The 19,838-nt window shown below is 38.1% G+C and overlaps 1 protein-coding gene across 1 annotated transcript in view; it reads right to left on the reverse strand.

Moving 5' to 3' along the window:
- Positions 1 to 3,397: 3,397 nt before the first annotated feature.
- Ube2u (ubiquitin conjugating enzyme E2 U) overlaps positions 3,398 to 19,838 on the reverse strand; it is a 53,385-nt gene continuing 36,944 nt past the window's right edge. The window contains exons 8-10 of the mRNA XM_074079884.1: positions 19,682 to 19,763; positions 7,426 to 7,520; positions 3,398 to 3,711 (exon numbers count right to left, since the gene is read on the reverse strand). Of these exons, the coding sequence (XP_073935985.1) occupies positions 3,530 to 3,711; positions 7,426 to 7,520; positions 19,682 to 19,763 (359 nt within the window). The 3' untranslated portion in view covers positions 3,398 to 3,529. The remainder of the gene's footprint in view (positions 3,712 to 7,425; positions 7,521 to 19,681; positions 19,764 to 19,838) is intronic.

Raw genomic sequence — 19,838 nt, forward strand, 5'->3', positions numbered from 1 at the left:
CTATGACCTAATGCTACATCTCAAACTCCTAGAAAAACAAGAACAAGCAAATCCCAAAACAAGCAGAAGGAGAGAAATAATAAAAATAAGGGTCGAAATTAATGAAATAGAAACAAACAAACAAAACATACAAAGAATCAATGAAACAAAAAGCTGATTTTTTGAAAAAAATAAACAAGATTGACAGACCCCTGGCAAACCTGACCAAAATGAGGAGAGAAAAAAATCCAAATCAGTAAAATCAGAAATGTAAAAGGGGAGATAACAACAAACACCACGGAAGTCCAGGAAATCATCAGAGACTACTTTGAGAACCTATATTCTAATACATTTGAAAATCTTGAAGAAATGGACAAATTTCTAGATACTTATGACCATCCAAAACTGAACCAAGAGGATATTAATCACCTGAATAGATCTATAACAAAAAATGAAATTGAAGCAGCAATAAAGAGTCTCCCAAAAAAGAAAAGTCCAGGACCTGATGGAATCTCTGCTGAATTCTATCAGACTTTGAAGAAGAACTAATACCAACCCTCCTTAAACTGTTCCACGAAATAGAAAGGGAAGGAAAACTGCCTAACACATTTTATGAAGCCAATATTACACTTATTCCAAAACCAGACAGACACCTTCAAAAAAAGAGAACTATAGGCCAATCTCCTTAATGAACATTGATGCAAAAATCCTCAATAAAATAATGGCAAACCAAATCCAACAACACATCAGAAAGGTCATTCACCACAACCAAGCCGGCTTCATCCCAGGGATGCAGGGGTGGTTCAACATACGAAAATCTATAAATGCAATACAGCACATTAATAGAAGCAAAGACAAAAACCACTCAATCATCTCAAGAGATGGCGAAAAAGCCTTTGACAAGGTCCAACACCACTTCATGATAAAAGCTCTAAGGAAACTAGGAATAGAAAGAAAGTACCTCAACATTGTAAAGGCTATATATGACAAACCTATAGCCAACATCATACTTAATGGAGAAAAACTGAAACCATTTCCCCTAAAATCAGGAATGAGACAAGGATGCCCAATATCTCCACTTCTATTCAACATAGTCCTGGAATTCCAAGCCAGAGCAATTAGACAAGAAGAAGAAATAAAAGGAATACAAACAGGTAAAGAAACTGTCAAAATATCCCTATTTTCAGACAACATGATCCTATATCTTAAAGACCCAAAAAACTCTACCCAAAAACTCCTAGACACCATAAACAGCTATAGCAAGGTGGCAGGATACAAAATCAGCTTACAAAAATCATTAGCTTTTCTATACACCAACAATGAACAAATTGAGAAAGAATATATGGAAGCAATTCCATTTACAATAGCCTCAAAAAAAAAATCAAATACCTAGGATTAAACTTAACAAAGGATGTGAATGACTTCTACAAGGAGAACTACAAACCCCTGAAGAAAGAGATCGAGGAAGACTACAGAAGGTGGAGAGATCTCCCGTGCTCATGGATTGGTAGAATCAACATAGTAAAAATGGCTATACCACCAAAACCAATCTACATGTTTAATGCAATTCCCATCAAAATCCCAATGACATTTATCACAGAGATTGAAAAATCTACCCTGAAGTTCATTTGGAAATACAAGAGACCGTGAATAATTAAGGCAATACTCAGCAAAAAGAGCAATGCTGGAGGTTTCACAATACCTGACTTCAAATTATATTTCAAAGCAGTAGCAATAAAAACAGCATGGTACTGGCACAAAAACAGATATGAAGACCAGTGGAACAGAACAGAAGACCCGGATATGAATCCACAAAGCTATGCCCACCTTATTTTTGACAAAGGCGCCTAAAACATACGATGGAGAAAAGACAGCCTCTTCAACAAATGTTGCTGGGAAAAGTGGTTATCTATCTGCAAAAAACTGAAACTAGATCCATGTTTATCACCCTATATTAGTATCTACTCAAAATGGATCAAGGACCTTAATATCAGACCCAAAACTCTGAAGTTAGTACAGGAAAGAGCAGGGAATACTCTGGAAGTATATAATATAGGCAAGGACTTCCACTATAGAACCTCAGCACCTCAGCAACTAAGAGAAAGGATGGACAAATGGGACTACATAAAATTTAAAAACTTCTGCACAACAAAAGAAATGGCCTCTAAACTGAAGAGAACACCCACAGAGTGGGAGAAAATATTTGCCAGCTATATATCAGACAAAGGACTGATAACCAGAATATACAGGGAACTCAAAAAACTAAACTCTCCCCAAAACAGTGAACCAATAAAGAAATGGGGAACTGAACTAACAGAATTTTCTCAAAAGAAGAAATTCAAGTGGCCAAAAAACACATGAAAAAACGCTCACCATCTCTGGCTATAAAGGAAATGCAAATCAAAACCACACTAAGATTCCACCTCACCCTTGTTAGAAAAGCCATCATCAAAAACACCAACAACAACAGGTGTTAGTGAGGATGCAGGGAAAAAGGAACCCTTGTACACTGCTGGTGGGAATACAAGCTAGTGCAACCACTCTGGAAAAAAATATGGAGGCTTCTTAAAAATCTAAACGTAGATCTGCCATATGATCCAGCAATCCCACTCCTAGGTAAATACCCAAAGGAATGCAACACAGGCTACTCCAGAGGCACCTGCACACCCATGTTTATTGCAGCGCTATTCACAATAGCCAAGTTATGGAAACAGCCAAGATGCCCCACTACTGACGAATGGATTAAGAAAATGTGGTATTTATACACAATGGAGTTTTACTCAGCCATAAAGAAGAATGAAATTCTGTCATTTGCAAGTTAAATGGATGGAACTGGAGAACATCATTGTCAGCAAAGTTAGCCAGGCTCAGAAGGCCAAAAATCACATGTTCTCCCTCATTTGTAGACTTTAGACCTAAAACAAGTGCAGTAATATTATTGGACTTGGGTCACACGCTAAGAGGAGAGCACATACAGGAGGAATAGGGAAAGGTAGGAAACCCAAAACTTGAAAGTGTTTGATGTTCTCACTCTAGAGGAGCTGATACAGTAACCTTAAAACGACAGAGATCAATAGGGGAAAGTGACTGGGAAGTAATGAAAAGGTCAGGTAGAGATGAATCAGTTTGAGTTGTAATACACTTGTGCATGGAAGCAATGCTAGGAATCTCTCTGTATAGCTATCCTTATCTCAACTAGCAAAAATGCTATGTCTTTCTTATTATTGCTTATGTCTTCTCTTCAACAAAATTGGAGAAGAGGGCAGAACAGGTTCTGCCTGGAAGCAAGGAGGGGTGGGGGGGAGAGGGAAGGGGGAGGGGGCAGGGGGGAGAAATCGCCCAAACAATGTATGGATGTGTGAATAAATGAATTAAAAAAAAAAGAAAAAAAAAACTCAAAGCAACATGGCTACTGACTTATACTTGTATTTTTCTAATTTGTACTTGCAGAAAGCAGATGAGACCAATTTCAAAAAGAAATCCAATTCAAGTTCTGAGAGCAAGAAGCTGAGCTATAGTTGAGGTATATATACTTTTAAATCCTGGAGTGTTAGACATCACCTTCTAAAATATCTACATCAAGAGCTTTCGTCCAGGCAACCAGATCCTGCACTTCCTCTTCCCACGATTCATCAGATTCCTCATCATATGATGAGATTTCATTCGTCCGCTGTGTTTCATAAGACTCTGAGTCACTATGTATTTCCGACTGTGACTCGGTAGAAACTTCATCTGCAATGGGAAATACAAAAAGCAGACCTTTAATGGATTTAGCAGAAAAAATAACGGACAGAGAAGTGTTCCTTCATTGGGAGCCCAATACTGAAGACCATGAATGATGACAGGCAAACTTTTTATGGGTTTTGAAAGTTCACATTTTGTAAGGACCTTTGTCACAAATTATTCTTTCCTTTTGGTTCAATCATTTCGTTCTTTGTTAATTCGTCCATTTGACCTACATTTACAACATTTTCATCAACTTATAACCACATTTAGGGAAAAGGTGTTACAGAAGCCCAAGACTAAAGTCAGGGATTTTGATGCTGTGTTAACAAAATAAGTTATGAAGGCACACATTCTAATTTCTTATATTTTGTAGGTCTTTTTCAGGATGGATCCTGGAACGTCCCTGTCTTACAATTTATTTTTATAATCCTAGAACAATTTGGTTATTAAAGTATTAAAATTTGTGCTGATTGTTAGGCTCTGGTTACTGCCAAGTGGTTTGTTTCCATTCACTCTTATTATCAGTCTGGGTTTACTTAGGGAAACAGAGCCACTACAACTAATAGAAGAGTGATGGCTATTAAGGGCTGCAGGTATGGCTCAAGTGGAAGAGTGCCTGCCTAACAAGCACAAGGCCCTGAGATCAATACCTGGTACACACACATGCACACCATATACACACACACACATGAGTGAAGAATTTGATATACAATTGAGACAACCAGGGGAGGGAAGGTCTAGAACGCTACATCTGGGGAATCTAAAAACCATCGCTGCCTACATTAGCCTGTCTCACAGACATGAGTGGGAAGTCAGGTGTCATGAAGAACAAGGAGGCACATATAAATAGGTATGAAGTATACAAAAGTGATGAGGTCATGGAGACATCCATGAAGCCACCTTGTCTGAGGAAGCTGTCATGCCTGATATGCACAATTTACCAAGCATAGTAGCCTCTTCTTCCCTCCCATCTCCCATCTCAGGTAAGTTTTTCTCAATGGCAAACTACGGACATGCACACAAGGGACCATGAGTCACACTCCCCTTTGATGTCCTGGCATGCTCACTATTGATACACAAAAAACAACCACAAAATCTTAGCAACACACAGAATGGCACTCACTTAGGTCACATGTCTGCAGGTCAGTCAGGAATTGGCCTATTTGGCTGGGAAATGGTTGGCAAACCTGGAAGGCAAAAGCCAGGCTCCATGCCTCCAGAGAGCAAGTCTACACGTGCTCTTGTGAGGGTGGCAAAAGTGAAAAGGAGCAAGCCAGATCATGCAAACCTTTCCACACCTGGGCCCATCACACCCACTCCTAGGCCATTGACCCAAACAAGCCCCGGGCCAAGGGCAAAGTCAAGAGGCCAAGAATTATAATTTGCTTATGGATGTAGAGCACGAATGAATATTTCCCAAGCCTAAACACCAAATTTATTTTATGATTCACATATAAATTATACACATAGCCTGAAGGTTAATTTCAGACAATATTTTAAATAATTTTATGCACAAAACTAGGTTTCATGGTGTGGAATTTTCCACTTGTGGCATTATGTTGGCACTCAGAAAGTTCTGGATTTTAGATGGGCATGGTGGATCCCAGCTATTTGGGAAGTAGAGATCAAGAAGATCTCAGTTCAAGGCCAGCTTGGGTAAAAAATTAATGAGACCCCCCCATCTCAAAAAACAAGCTGCGCTTGGTGGTATATATGCTATCTGGAAAAAAAAAACAAAGCAAAAGGGCTTGGGGCTTGGCTAAAGTGGAGAGAACTTGTCTAGCAAGAGCAAGGCTCTGAGCTCAAACCTCAGCACATTTAACAGGGGAAAATGTTATGAATTTTGGAGCATTTCAGATTAGGGAATGCTTAACCTGTACCTAAATTGAATCTCATATGATGCCTAAGTATTAGAATTAAAGAAGGGGAAGGAAGAGTGTTTGGGGTGTGGGTATGAGGAAACACAGTGTACCTCTCACATTTTTAAAAAATAATTCAGGAAATAAACATGACTCATTAGGTCAGTGTGGCATGAGGGATGAGAAGGAGACAGACAGGGATCAGGGCATTGAGGGCTTTCCATTTCTGAGTCTAAATCCTATCAGGAAGGAAATGGGAAATAATTAGAGGATTTGAGACTGAAAACGTAAGCTCATCTGAGCTGTGGAAGCCAGTGAGACAAAGTGTGGACAGTTGTTACTGAAACATCAACATAACCAAACAGTCCTGCACTGATGCAATGCTGGGCTGTTGGAAGACAGATTTTAGGGAGGAGTGGAACCACCATGGAGGAAGCAACAGTAGGGCTGGTGAAGACAGCAGATCTTACTGGTGCTTGTGGGTACCTCAAGTCTGCACGACGTCAGAGTTGCAGGGGGAGACAGGCTGGTGACTGAGAGGAGGAATGCTGAGTGGTACACCAGCCCAAGAAGAGGAGCTGCTGGGCCAGGGAAAGGAAAAGTGGACATGGAGAACCACTGAGGGAAGGTATTGCTGGCCTGCCATTTATACAGTGCTGTGTTTAACAGATAAGTGACAGGAAAAACTGATACTTCAGTACTTTCCAGTTTATAAAGAATTTTACAAAAAAGGAATCATTTAGTCTTGAGTCCTGTGAGACAGGGCAAGATATCCTAAATTAATATTGACAGAACTTCTTCTCTACAAAAGAACTGAACTTCAGAACTTAGGGGGCCTTTCCATAGCACACAAAGTTGGTTTCCAAACCTAAGTTCTTTGACTCCAAATGTCATGCTGCCCCCTCACACGAGCTGACCTCTATCCTAGGTTATATCACCTTTCTCTTCCTAAGATTTGCCCTTCACCTATCCCAACAATGTCTCTTGGAAAAAGACATTGTTTTTTGTTTTTTTGGTGGTACTGGGGTTTGAACTCAGGGCTCTGTGCTTGCTGGGCAGGAACTCTACTGCTTGAGTCATGCCTCCAGCCCTTTTTCCAAGCTGGCCTGGAATGACTATCCTCTTGATACCAGCCTCTCAGGTGTTAGGATTACAGGCGTGAGCCACTGGCAACCGGATGAAAAACATTAATTTTTTATAGCACAAAAACACGACTAACACGCTTCCTTTTTTTTCAGTCACATTGCCTAAACTCTGTATACATCTACAGAGTCTAAAATCTACAGATCTCTAATCTAGAGAGTTTTAGGTGTCAGTTTACAAGCATTTTGTTTTGGCTGCATTTTTTTTTTTCTAGTGGGACTGGGTTTAAGCTCAGGATTTGGGTTTATAAAGCAGGCACGATACCCCTTGAGTCACACCTCCAGTTCATTTTGCTCTGGTTATTTTGGAGATGGAATCTCGGGAACTATTTACATGGGCTGGCCTTGAACCATGATCCTCCCAATCTCAACCTCCTAAGTAGCTAGGATTGCAGGTATGAGTCACTAATGCCTGACTTTGGCTGCATTTTTTACATTTTGAAACAAAACCTTAAATTTTCAAATTGTATATTAACCTATTTAAAAAGGTGGTAAGCTTGAAAGTCTAAGCAATCCAATTTTTAAAAGCTTAAATTCCTATGTAATTGAATTATTGAATTAATTTTGTTACAATGAGTTGAAGAAGCCTGAAAAATGAAATAAAAAAATTAGGCCTCAAATATTTAAACTTATTTGAGCTGAAAAATATTTTAAATTAATTACTGTGAATAATATTTTAGCTCTAAAAACAAAAAACAAGTAGATTGAATCCAATTTACTTGGAGTTGGGCAGAGAGGCATTTTTTTGATTGAATATTTGGCTATGGGTGACATTTTTCTTTCTCTAGCAGTCCGAGCTTTGACAACAGCATACCTGCAAAAAAAAAAAAAAAAAAAAGAAAGAAATTATCAATATTCCCAAGTGAATTTTGGGAAGCATCCAAAATTAACTAGACAGAGCAAATGTCACATTTCACATGCAGAACAACTGAATGACAGAAATATTAAACAGATTATTTGGAGGTTTGTACCAGTGGGAGGGGGAAGGGTGAAAGGAGATGGTGAAGTGGGGGTGAATATGGTTTAAGTACTTTATTTATTTATTTATTTATTGGTTGGTTGAAGTACTTTAAACACATGTATGAAAACAGAACAATGAAAACTGTTGAAATCATTTTAAAAATGGGGTGAGGAGGATGAGGGAGAGGAATAGAGGGGTGAATTTGATTGAAGTACATTGTATGCATGTATGAAAATATCACAATGAAACCCCTTTGTACAATTAATATATACAAATAACAATGTTTAAAATATAGGCTTCAAAAATAAGTAAATAAATAGATTTCTTTAAGCTAAAAATAAGTAAATTGAATAGAACATAGCAGAACCTGTGGGCTACAGCAAAGGCAGTGCTGAGATGGAAATGTATAGCTATGCATGCCTACATTTTTTTAAACCAGAGAGCTCTCAAGTAAATAACTTAATAGCTCTTAGAAAAACAAAATAAGCCAAATCCCAAATTAGTAGATGGAAAGAAATAATAAAGGTCAGGGTAGAAATTAGTGAAATAGAGAGTAAAAGAACAGTACAAGGGATCAATGAAATAAAGAGTTGATTCTTTGGAAAGATAAATAACCTTTAGCCAAATTGACAAAAAAAAAAAAAAACAAAAACAAAGGATAGGGAAGACCCAAAGGAAAATTAGAGATTCAAAAGGTATATTACAGCAAATACTACTGAATTTCTGAGGCTCAGGAGGGAATATTTTGAAAACATATTCCAATAAATTGGGAAATCTAGAAGAAATGGATAACTTTCTAGATGGATAACCTACCAAAATTGAACCAAAAGGCTATAAACAACCTAACCAGATCTATAATGAAAAATGAGATTGAAGTGGTAATAGAGTCTCCAAAAAACAAGAGCCCATGACTGGACAGATTCACTGCCAAATTCCACAAACCTTTAAAAAAGAACTACCACCAATGCCCCCCAAACTGTTATATAAAATAGAAGAGGAAGGAAAACTTTCAAACTCATCATATAAAGCCAGAATTAACCTACTACTAAACCAGCTAAGGATGCAGACAAAAAAGAAAGAAAATTACAGACTAATTTCCCCAATGAACACAGATGCAAAAATCCCCAATAAAATACTTGTAAACTGAATTCACAACATGTAAAAAATTATATACTATTATCAAGTTGGTTTTATTCTAAGGATGCAAGGATGATTCAACATATGCAAATCAATAAACATAATACAACACATAAAATCAAGGACAAAAATCATATGATCATGGCAATGAAACTGGAGTTTTGGACCCAAGACCCAAACTCCTGAGATTCCATATGCCAGGTCCAGCCACTCGCCCTTAAATGCCAAATAAAGAGGCATGGTGAAGGCAGAGAAAGGAGGTTTATTACATGGCTTGGGACATGCTGTCAGAAGAGGCAGAGTAAGCACTCAGCTCATCTTCAGCCTTCTTCAGGTACAGACATGAGTTATAGGCTTAAATAGACAAAAGAACTGGGGACAGGGGACAAAGTTATGCATAGTTAAACAGTCCAGAGTCATAGGTGTGGTCTGGCTGGTCAGGCAGGTGGTCTAGTGAGTTCTGGGTTCATGGCTGGTGGAGCCCGCAATCTTGGTCAGGCAGGTGGTCTGGTCCAGTTTTGAAAAGTTATTACTTGGAAGCAGTAATCTGGTTCCCATTTGAGAGGATTCTTGGGATAATTGTCTTCACTAGAGGGTGACAGCTCCAGGTGGCTCCAGTTCATTGTCATAAAGATATTATCAGTTTTGTCCTTTTTGGAATACGAGGTGATTGTAAAGTGACTGTCAAGAGAATGACTAAGAGCAAAGGCAGATACAAAATGGAGACAGAGATGCCAACCTTTTCCTGTTTTTAGTTAATTTGTGGGCTCAACTAAGAGGTCAGTGCTTTTCAGCAAAAGTGACTCGAACACCTTAGACAAAGCCTTAGACAAAATTCAACATCCCTTCATAATAAAAGCACTAAAGAAACTGGGAATGAATAATAAAGGCTATATATAACAAAACTATAGCCAACATTATACTAAATGAGGAAATAACTGAAAGAAGTTTTCTCTAAAATCAGGAGTGAGACAAGGGTGTCCACTATCTCCTCTCTTATTCAATATAGTGCTTAAATTCTTAGCCAGAGCAGTAACACAAAGAGAGGAATAAGAGATAAAAATAAGAAATGAAGAACTCACATAATTCCTATTTGCAGACAATATGAGCCTGTACTTAAAAAGACCCTAAGATTTGCCACTAGAAAACTTTTAAAGCTGATACACTTTCAGCAAAGAAGCAGGATACAAAATCAACATACAACAAACAGCAGTGTTTCTGTATACCAGAAATGAACACACTGAGAAAGAAATCAGGAACAATCCCTTTCACAATAGCTTCAAGAAATAAATAAAAAACCTGGGAATAAACCCAACCAAGGAGGTAAAAGACACCTATAATAAAGACTAAAAACACTAAAGAAAGAAATTGAAGACATTAGAAGATGGAGAGACCTCCTGTGTTCGTGGATCAGCAGAATTAATATTGCGAACACGGCTATATTACCGAGAGTAATCTAGAGATTTAGTGTAATTCCCTTCAAAATTCCAATGACGATCTTAACAGTAATAGAAAAAATTCAAAAATTAATATGGAAACACAAAAGACCTTGAATAGCCAAACAATTCTGAGCAAAGAAAGCAATGCTGGAGGAATCACAATACTTGATTTCAACCACAGTAACAAAAATGGCACAGTATTGGCACAAAAGCAGACACATAGACCAATGTTATACAATAGAGATCCCCAAAATAAACCCACACAGCTACAGCCATCTGATATTTGACAAAGATGCCAAAACACACATTAGAGAAAAGAAGCCTCTTCAAATGGTTTTGGGAAAACTGTGTATCTGTATGTAGAAGACTGAAACTAGATCCCAATCTCTCACCCTGCCTAAAAACCAATCAAAACAGATCAAAGGTCAACTTGACCTTTCACTTAAAGGAAGCCCTTCCAGCTTCTCTTTGGCATATCCAAATTGTCAGCATCAGTACCCTTGTTTTGGGCCATTTTTAAGTAAACAAAGATACTTGTTTGAATTTTTTATATATTAAACCAAGAGTTACATTCCTGGCATAAACCCCACTTGGTCATGATGAATTAAATCATTTAAAAATCGGCTTTTAAAATTATACTTTATGGTTGTATTCAGTTTGCTAAAATTTGCATGTATGTGTATGAGGCATATTGGTCTCTATGTACTACCTGAGGCTTTGTTATCAACACTGAGCTTATAACAGGTATTGGGAAGGGTTGCTTTCTATTTTCTGAAACATTTTGTATATATTGGAATTATGCTTTTCACAAATGTGTGGAAAAATTTTCTAGTGAGACATCTGGGCTTGGTGTTGTCTTTGTGTAAAGGTTTTTAGCTATAATCTATCTTGATTAGATACAGGATTATTCAGGCTGCCATTTCTACTTATTTTTAAAATTCATTATTGTTATTATTATTATTATTGGTGATACTCAGAATTGAACTCAGGACTTCATGGTTTTGAGCAAGCACTCTACCACTTGAGCCATGTTCCTAAGTCCTTTGGTTGTTAGTTTGTTTTTCAAATAGGGTCTGTCTGTCTCCCGACTTGCTGGGATTATAGATTTGTACTGCCATGCCCACACCTTCCTTTGTTTTTTTCTTCAGTATCGAAGATCTGAACCCTAGGCCCTCACATACGGTTGGCAAGTGCTCTACCAATAAGCGACATTCTCAGCCCTAATTATTTGTTTTTGAGTCTTGTGAGATGTTGTCTTTTGAGAATTTTTTTCATTTTATCCATGTATTCAGATTTATTAGTCTGAAAAACTATGTTAGAGAGAGCTATTCATTGGGTTCAGAATATCTAGGTTTCACAATTTCTTTCAGAAGCATATTAAAGTTGTCATTCGATATACTTTGTCTTGCAAGTTTCCTGACATGCAGATATTTATTTTTAAATTTGCTCCTTTATATGTGTTTATATTTTTAAGTAGTCCTTTGTTCCTTTTCTTTATTATGGTTTTTCTTTATTTCCCCCAGTGCTAGGGACTGCACCCAGGGCCTTGTGCATGCCAGACAGGCACTCTACTACCAAGCTGCACCCCAGCCCTCTTTTGCTACTCTCAAGAGTTATCCTCGAGTTTCAGCAATTTCATTATAATGTTGCTTGGTATGATTGCCTGGTTTTGGGTTTCTTTTTTTTGGTGGTACTGGGGCTTGAACTCAGGGCCTCATGCTTGCTAGGCTTGCTAGACAGGCACTCTACCACTGGAGCCACTCTGCTAGCCCTGACTTCTTGGGATTCATTAAGTTTCTTGGGTCTGTGACTTTATAGTTTTTATCAAACTCGAAAAAATTTTAGCTGTAATTCCATTATTTCTTCAAATGTTTTTCTGTCCCTCTTGTGAGGTACCAGCTGCACGTGTCTAGATATGGTTCCTACAGCTCACTGAGGCTCTTTTTCTTTTCTGTCTTTTTTCTCTCTATTCTTATTTTTAAGAGTTTATACATAGCTGCAGTGTCTGCAACTTTCCCCATACACTATATATTTTTAACATTTTAAATTTATTTGTGTCTCTCTATGTTCCTATGGTCTTTCATGTATCTTCCATTTCTTTCTTCTTCATATTCATGCTTTTCTTTGGCTATGTGAATATATTTTATATGTTGTATAATAGTTGCTTGAGGGTTCATGTCTGCTAGTCCTATCATCCTGTCATTTATTCTATTTATGTTAATTGATTTTTTCCTTCTATTTATGGGCCATATTTTCCTGCTTATTTGCATAACTGGTGATTTTTGATGGGAGGCTGAAAATTATACATTTTGTGTTAGGTGCTGAATTTTGTTATATTCCTTTAAATAAGACTGTCCTTTGTTCTGACATGCAATTCAGTATCCTTTGAATCAGTCTGAAGCTTTCAGATTGTTTTTAAGCTTTTTATGAGTTTAAGACAACTTTATCTGGGCCTGACCCTTCTCAAGTCTATCCAAAGTCCCTTCAATTATGAGGTCTCTCTACTCCAGCTAGCAGGAACACAAATAATTTCCAGCTCTATGCCGTGAACCTTGAGTGTTTTTAAAATAATCATTAGGATTTTGTTTTCCTCAGGACAATAAATATGTCTTTAGGAAACAGCCTAACTTGATTTATATGTTTTGCCTCCTACTGATAAACCTGAAAAAAAAAAGATATATTATTTCCTTTCTTATTCAACCATTTCTCTTCTTATAACTGAAAATACAAACATGAACACAGCAATGTTTAGTGTCACTAGAGAAATGCAAAACTCAATGACTGTGAAGTCAAATGCCATAATTACAAAGTTAGAAAGTAAAATGAAAAACCTCGGGCTGGGGAAGCAGAGGGTGTTTACCTAGCATACTCAAGGCCCTGAGTTTGATCCCTAGCACTGCAAAAATAAATAAATAAACAAACCAAAACAAAATCCCAAACCCAAATAAACCTAGTGCTCATTTCCAGTTTCTTAGTGGCACTGCAAAAGGCTCTTGTATGGAGCTAGGCTTCCTTCTCATCCCTCCCTTCTGGCAAAATACAAAGGTAATATGCCTCTGGGGGATAAAGCCCTCCTTCCACTTACCTCAGGGAGGATATGGGCAAGGCCCAAGTCAATCCCCATTTCTCTGACTGTGGGGGAGAGAAGAAGGGAAAGGGAGAGGAGGAAGGAAGATCGGGGAGAGGGAGAGATAAGGAAGGGGTGAAGAGAGAGAGAGAGAGATCCCTTCAGATTGTGGGAACAGAACCAAAGGAAAAATTTTTTCAGAAAAAAAAAAAAAGCCCCATATGCATTTTGACTCATATTAGCAGTCCTCTTTTTCAGGAGCAAGGACAAAGGGAAGTGGCCTCAACCTACAGTGTCTATAACACGACTTCCACAAATTCTGTGCCATAACCAGAAATTCATTGTGAAATCTTGGAGCTACATTCTGAGGAAGAAATACATTACATGAGCTATATCCATAAAAGGGAACCAAAATAGATTACAGAGCTAAAAAAAAGTTGAAGGAACTGGATTTGTTTATTCTGAAAAAGAGAAAATTTAGTGGAAGACCAATAGCTATTTTCTCAGACCGAAGGAGTGATTCCATAAACCAGAAACAGTCTTGTGTTGTTTCCAAGAAGGAGCAACGACGCCTTCTATTCTGCTATATCATGTGTCCATGACGTCAGGCCCTCGGCTGGTCCCCAGAGCCTGCCCCAGGTCCTCATGTCTGATGTGGTGTCTGATTGTGGCATGTGGCAGGCCTGGGTTTGAATTTCAGCTCTGTTACTAAAGTGTGAAACCTCAGGGAATTTTAATTTTATTTTTGGGCTTTTCTGAATACCTTCTTTATAAAATGGAGATAATTTCTCATTTTCTGGACAGTTTTGCAGACAAATGAAAAGAATTTGGAATGGCTGACTACCATAAGGTGGCAAATCTAAGCTAGAAGGAAGGGGGATTAGAGCTATTTGCTTCTTGATGTACCAAGCAGGGACAAAATTAGTTGCCTGGCAGAAATTACTATTATTTGTCACATTCTTTGTTTTTCAGTGCTGGAGACTGAACCCAGGGCTTCATGAATGCTAAACGTGTGCTCTACCACTGAGCTATACCCCCAGCCAGAAATTACTTCTTATAGGGATTTTTATTTACTTTTGTTTATATTGTTTCTAAGTAGTATTTTTTTTTAAAATGCCAGTCCATTCTAATGCTAATTCTCTCTTTGGCCACTAGATGGCACTGACGGTGTACTCTTTAGAGAATTAAAAAGCTAGACTTCCTCAAAATGCATTAAATATACAATTACGTAAACCTATAACAACAATGTTTAAATGCAATAACACTGAAAGGATATCACACACACACACATTAAATTAAGATACTCAACAGGGATGTTTTCCATGTAGCTGGAGAAAAGGAAAATAAAAATCAGAATACTAAGAGAAAGAGCTGTGTTTATGAGTTAAAATACATACGAAATCAAACACTAAAGCAACTTAGAAATCCACCCTTTAATTTAAAGGGCAGGACAACTAAGTCCAATGTGTGTTTGGTAAATATAAGAAACTTTTATATTGGTATTTGGTATAGCACAGGCATTTTCCTTTTTAACATAGGAGAAAGGAAGTAACATTGTTTAATAATAAAATTTGATGTTGACACACACAGATGTGTTGCAAAAGGTAGACTTGATTTGTGCTGTGCTTGCAATCGGGTGGGCAAAATGTTTACTTAAAAATGTAAGCTTTTAGTTTCAATTTTCAAATCAGATTTGTGTTCATCGAAAGCCTCAGGCAAATTGGTTAATCTCTTCGTGCGTGTTTTGGTTACTAGTCAACTAGAGATAAGACCTTCCTCAGCTTCTACAGAATTTCCCTTGTGGGCAGTCTCAGGGTGGTGACCCAGTTGAGAAGGGAGGCAAGCAGTTGGGTATTGAGGCTGGGCTATCAGGCCAAGCCAAGTGGTGCGACTTGGAGTGATGGTTGATTAGTGGTGGCTTTGAAGGAAATGGATGGACTTTTTTTGTATGTTACACTGAACAGTCCTGTGTGTCTGTCAGCTTCAGCAGGTGGCTAGCAGTATGCTAGGAATAAAGGGAGATTGGCATGTGGATGGCACTTTCCTACGTTACTTCCTGTCCCTTCTATATCTGTTAGTCAGCTCCCCTTCACTGTGACAAAATACCCGAGCTAATCAACTTATAAGAAGGAAAGATTTGTGTGACTCTCAGAGCTGCAGAGGTCAGTCCATAGTCACTTGATACCAGCGATTTGGGCCTGTGGCCTTGGTGGGAGGCATGTACTGCAGCAAAGCTGGTCACTTCTTGGTGGCTAGGAAGCAAAGAGAGATAGATGACAAGGCAGGGGTGCCCACGTCCCTCTCAAGAGCACACCCCAGTGACCTAACTTCCTTCCACTGGGCCCTACCTCCTAAAGGTTCCACCACCTCCCAATAGCACTGCAGCCTGGCAACAAAGCCTTTGGCACATGGTCATTTGGAGGACATTTGAGACCCAGATCACAACAACCTAGTGTGTATGGATAACAGCAATATTCTTTTCCAAGATTACATCCGATGTTAACACTCCATCAGAATTAATAACTTTTGGTTAGATAACTTACTGGTTGTTAAAGTTTAGACTACAGATACAGATTTTTCTGTTATCACATAAGCAATTATTTACTTTAACAGAATTTTATATGTGTATAAACAAGAACATTCAAAATAGCTTTCATTACTTTCTGATTTTATATCTTTCACTATTTCTCTAGAGAAGACAAATAAAAACTACAGATTAGATTCAAAGCATTTGGATGAATATCTAAAAGACAGTCAAAGCAGAAGGAAAGAAAAAATAAGCCTTAAAAATGAACACCAAACCAAATGACTGATTAATGAATATTTATGATCTGTTTATGATGACAGTGAGCTTTTATCAATAGTAACTAAGACATGTAAAATTCAAGCATTTGCATAAGATATTCATGGCATTTATGTTTCCAGCTTTCAATCCTTGTTTATGACTACACGCTAAAATTTCCCAAGTAGAACCACAATCTCTACACTAGAATGGACTTAGCTGGGCATGGTGGTGTGTGCTTGTAATCCCAGCACTCTAGAGGCTGAGGCAGGAGAACAGTGAGTTCAAGCCAGCCTGATCTACAGAGCAATTTTTAGGCTAGTGTGGCTGTATAGGGAGGACTTATCTAAAAAAAAAAAAGAAAAAGAAAAAAGAATGGACCTTAATAGAAGTCTACAGCTAAATTTCATTTTTTCTTAAAATTAACTGCTTTTGTATGTGATCCTAAACTAAATGGAGAATCAGAGTAGGTATACACATTTCAACAAACATTAACTGAGTGCTAGTAAGCACTCCATGCTAAGTATGGAGAATGTAAAACTGTACCACCGTCCCTGCCGAGGCCACTCTGCTGAGAGAGATGGGAACAGAGGGCTACAGGAGATGACCTGGAACCAGCCACCTGAGCACATCAGAGACAGTTTCCCAGAGAGGTGCTGGATCAAGCCATCTGGTGAGGCAATTTGCCACATGGAAGAGAGATGGAGGTGGAGTGGAGAAGGAAAACCCACAGGAGTAATGGGAAGAAAATCAATGCAGTCAAAGCAGGTGTTGTTTTCTAACCTGAGACATTTTACAGGTTTCTGTCAGAGATTATTTTCATCCTCTGAAAAGTTGAGGGGATGGGCTTTCATCTCCTCCTCTCCTTGGGAGCTAGTATTTACTGAATGCTCATGTGTTTCTCAACATGATTAAATATATGATCTTATCCAAGCGATTCAATGCCAAACAACTTTGCAGGAAGTTAAGGGTACTCGGTCTGACAGATGAGGAAATAAGTTCAGAGAGGGTGAGGATTCCTGCTGGATCACCCTGACTCGAAAAGCCCTGCTCTTCCCAAGGCTGCTTCCAAAGAAGCGATTTCCATCTGCGGATTGATCTTGGGCCACAGCAGAGAAAGCATGAACAGCAACGAGTCTTATGACTGCCTACTGTGGGCCAGGCGCTGTGTGAAGCATCTTATGCGTTGGCGTGTTGAATCCTCACACTTCTTTGGGAGGTAGTTATATTTGTTAGCTGCCATTTACCAGAAAGAACAGAGGCACAAAGAAGTCAGATAACTTGCTCCAAGTCACAGAGCTGGTAACTGTCAGGACCAGGATTCAGGATCCCTGGCCCTTAACCACTTCACAGCTCATCTTCTAACTCTAGGCCACCAGCAAAGACCTTGCTGAGAAAGGTACCCAAGATAGAAGGACAGGTGGGGAAGAGATCTTAGGTCCTAAAATGGTAGTGAGAAAAAAAAAACTGTTGAGTGTGGCTCAAAATTCAGGTATTGACTGAGGACAGAGGGGTAGGACAGCGATAGAAGAGGTTTTTAAAAAGAGCCTTTTCCCTTAACACTATGCAAATAAAATGTTCTCAATTTGCATTTTCTATTTTTGTTATTTTAAACAGAAAATGTCAGCACAAGGACAGCATTTTCAAACATGTATTTAAAACAGAGAGATGTCCTGGGCATGGTGAGTAATGCCTGTAATCTAAGTACTCTGGATGCTAGGTAGGAGGATCAAGAGTTCGAGGCCAGCCTGGACTACATAGGGAGATCAAAGCCAGTCTCAACACATGAGGAGACCCTGTCTCAAAAAACTAAAGGCTGGGGATGTAGCTCAGTGGTAGGACTGCTTGCATAGCAAGCCCTGGGGCCCAAATACCACAAAAATAAACAATGATACATAATGATATTGCATGGCACACACATATAGACAATTACTTGCTTGCAAAGTCCAAAGTATTTTCTACTCAAGTCTACATATTTACCACTTGATCATACCTCACATGTTTTGACAAATACATTGTGATAATTATCTGGAAAGAAATTGAATTTTACTATTCTTTAGATTTTACTATACTCATATACAGTCGAGTACTAAAATATTTATGCTATAATAAAATGAAGATAAATGTAATTACCTTTTAAAAACTTTGAAGCATGTTTTTGACTAATCAACTCCACAGTTTTATAAGAAGCATCATTTATTCTAAATATATTTTTGTCAACCACCAGATGGCAGAAGGTGTGAGAGTTTTATTCTGACAGGTCGCTGTGCTCAGGATGACTTGACCTACTAACTTCAAAATAATGTATTTGGAAGAATGTTCTAGCACTCAAACCACTCACAGTTATTTTGGCCATATGTACAAGCGGGTGAATAAGTTACAAACGACATGGCCCTGGCTTTTCTAAATCCTTGGGTTCTGTGGGATGCTGGCATTACATAATGAACCAATGATCAAACAAATAAAACAAAGCCACTCTGTTAAAGGAAATAAAAAAGGAAGTCATGTCAAGGCAAAATTAACCTTATATTCTAAGTAGGTTTCTTCAACTCTAAGAGAAACTTGAAACGTGCCTTCCTGAAAAAAAAAAATGCTTGTACTCCTTCAAATTCCACTTAATAAAAACTTTCTTCTGCTTAGAATTTCTCCTGAAAGCAGAAACATAGCTAATGCAAAAGCTTTTCTCCACTGGCTTGAAGAAAAATAGTTGTAAGAAGTCAACTGAAAAATACAAACTCCCATCTTGCAGTGCCCAGTCTGAGCCTTGATGTTAAAGGATAGCGAAGTCTAGCTTAAGACCCTCGACCACTACACAGATTCAGAATGCAGCACGTTCTTTTTATTAATCATGTATTTCCATCTGGAAAAGAGAGCACACTGCTAATAGTAAGTTGAAGAGCTAAAAACGAGAATAATGAGGTAAATGCACAGAATAAGATCTTTCATTCCCCTGGTTTATGGTAACATATTCATTAAGTGCCTTGAACAGAAAGCACACCGGAACAAATGAGCTAATGCCCCAGGACTGAGCCGGGATCTTTGCTCTAGCATAATGAGGTAGACAAACCTGCCTTTAGGAGTCAGGAGACCAAAGGTAAGATTAAGGTTCCTTTCTTAGCATGGTCTAAGAGTCAATGATTTTTAAAGACATCATAACAATTTGTTTTTGTATTTTACTATATACTTCCCCATCAGATTTAATATATTTGATTCCTGAGTGAAAAAAAAAAACTGTGGAAGAAAAGATATTTAGAGCTATGGGAAGGATGAAAAGAAAACTGGTGACATATCAACGTTTTAAAAGCTATTTATAAATCATGTGTTGATAAAGAGTGATGGGAGTGGGGATAAGCCATCTCCTCACTGTGACTCATGTCCTATCTTCATCTGCATAAGTAGCAAAGAGATTTCCTACCTGGGTTCATTAGAAAGGAAGGAATGCTACTTTCTTATTACTGTTCTATACTTACAAAAAGGCATAAGCTATTATTTCTAAGAGTTTCTTCTAATGGTTCAGTCAGTAGACAATGGAATGATAGACATTTAAAGTTAATGGGATAATGAATTCAAAGAACTTGAAATTTCTTACTTTAGCTTCCACTCTTTAGGGTATTGTAGCTCGATTTTCTTCCATTTGTAATACTGCCCAATGAAATGTGGACTTTCAAGCACTGAAATTAGAATATTAAAAGAGAAGGTATGCATACATTCTTTAACAGTTAAAAGTTGAAAACAATTCACTTCTC

The sequence above is a fragment of the Castor canadensis genome, chromosome 7, assembly GCF_047511655.1.
Source record: "Castor canadensis chromosome 7, mCasCan1.hap1v2, whole genome shotgun sequence".
Lineage (NCBI taxonomy): Eukaryota > Metazoa > Chordata > Mammalia > Rodentia > Castoridae > Castor > Castor canadensis.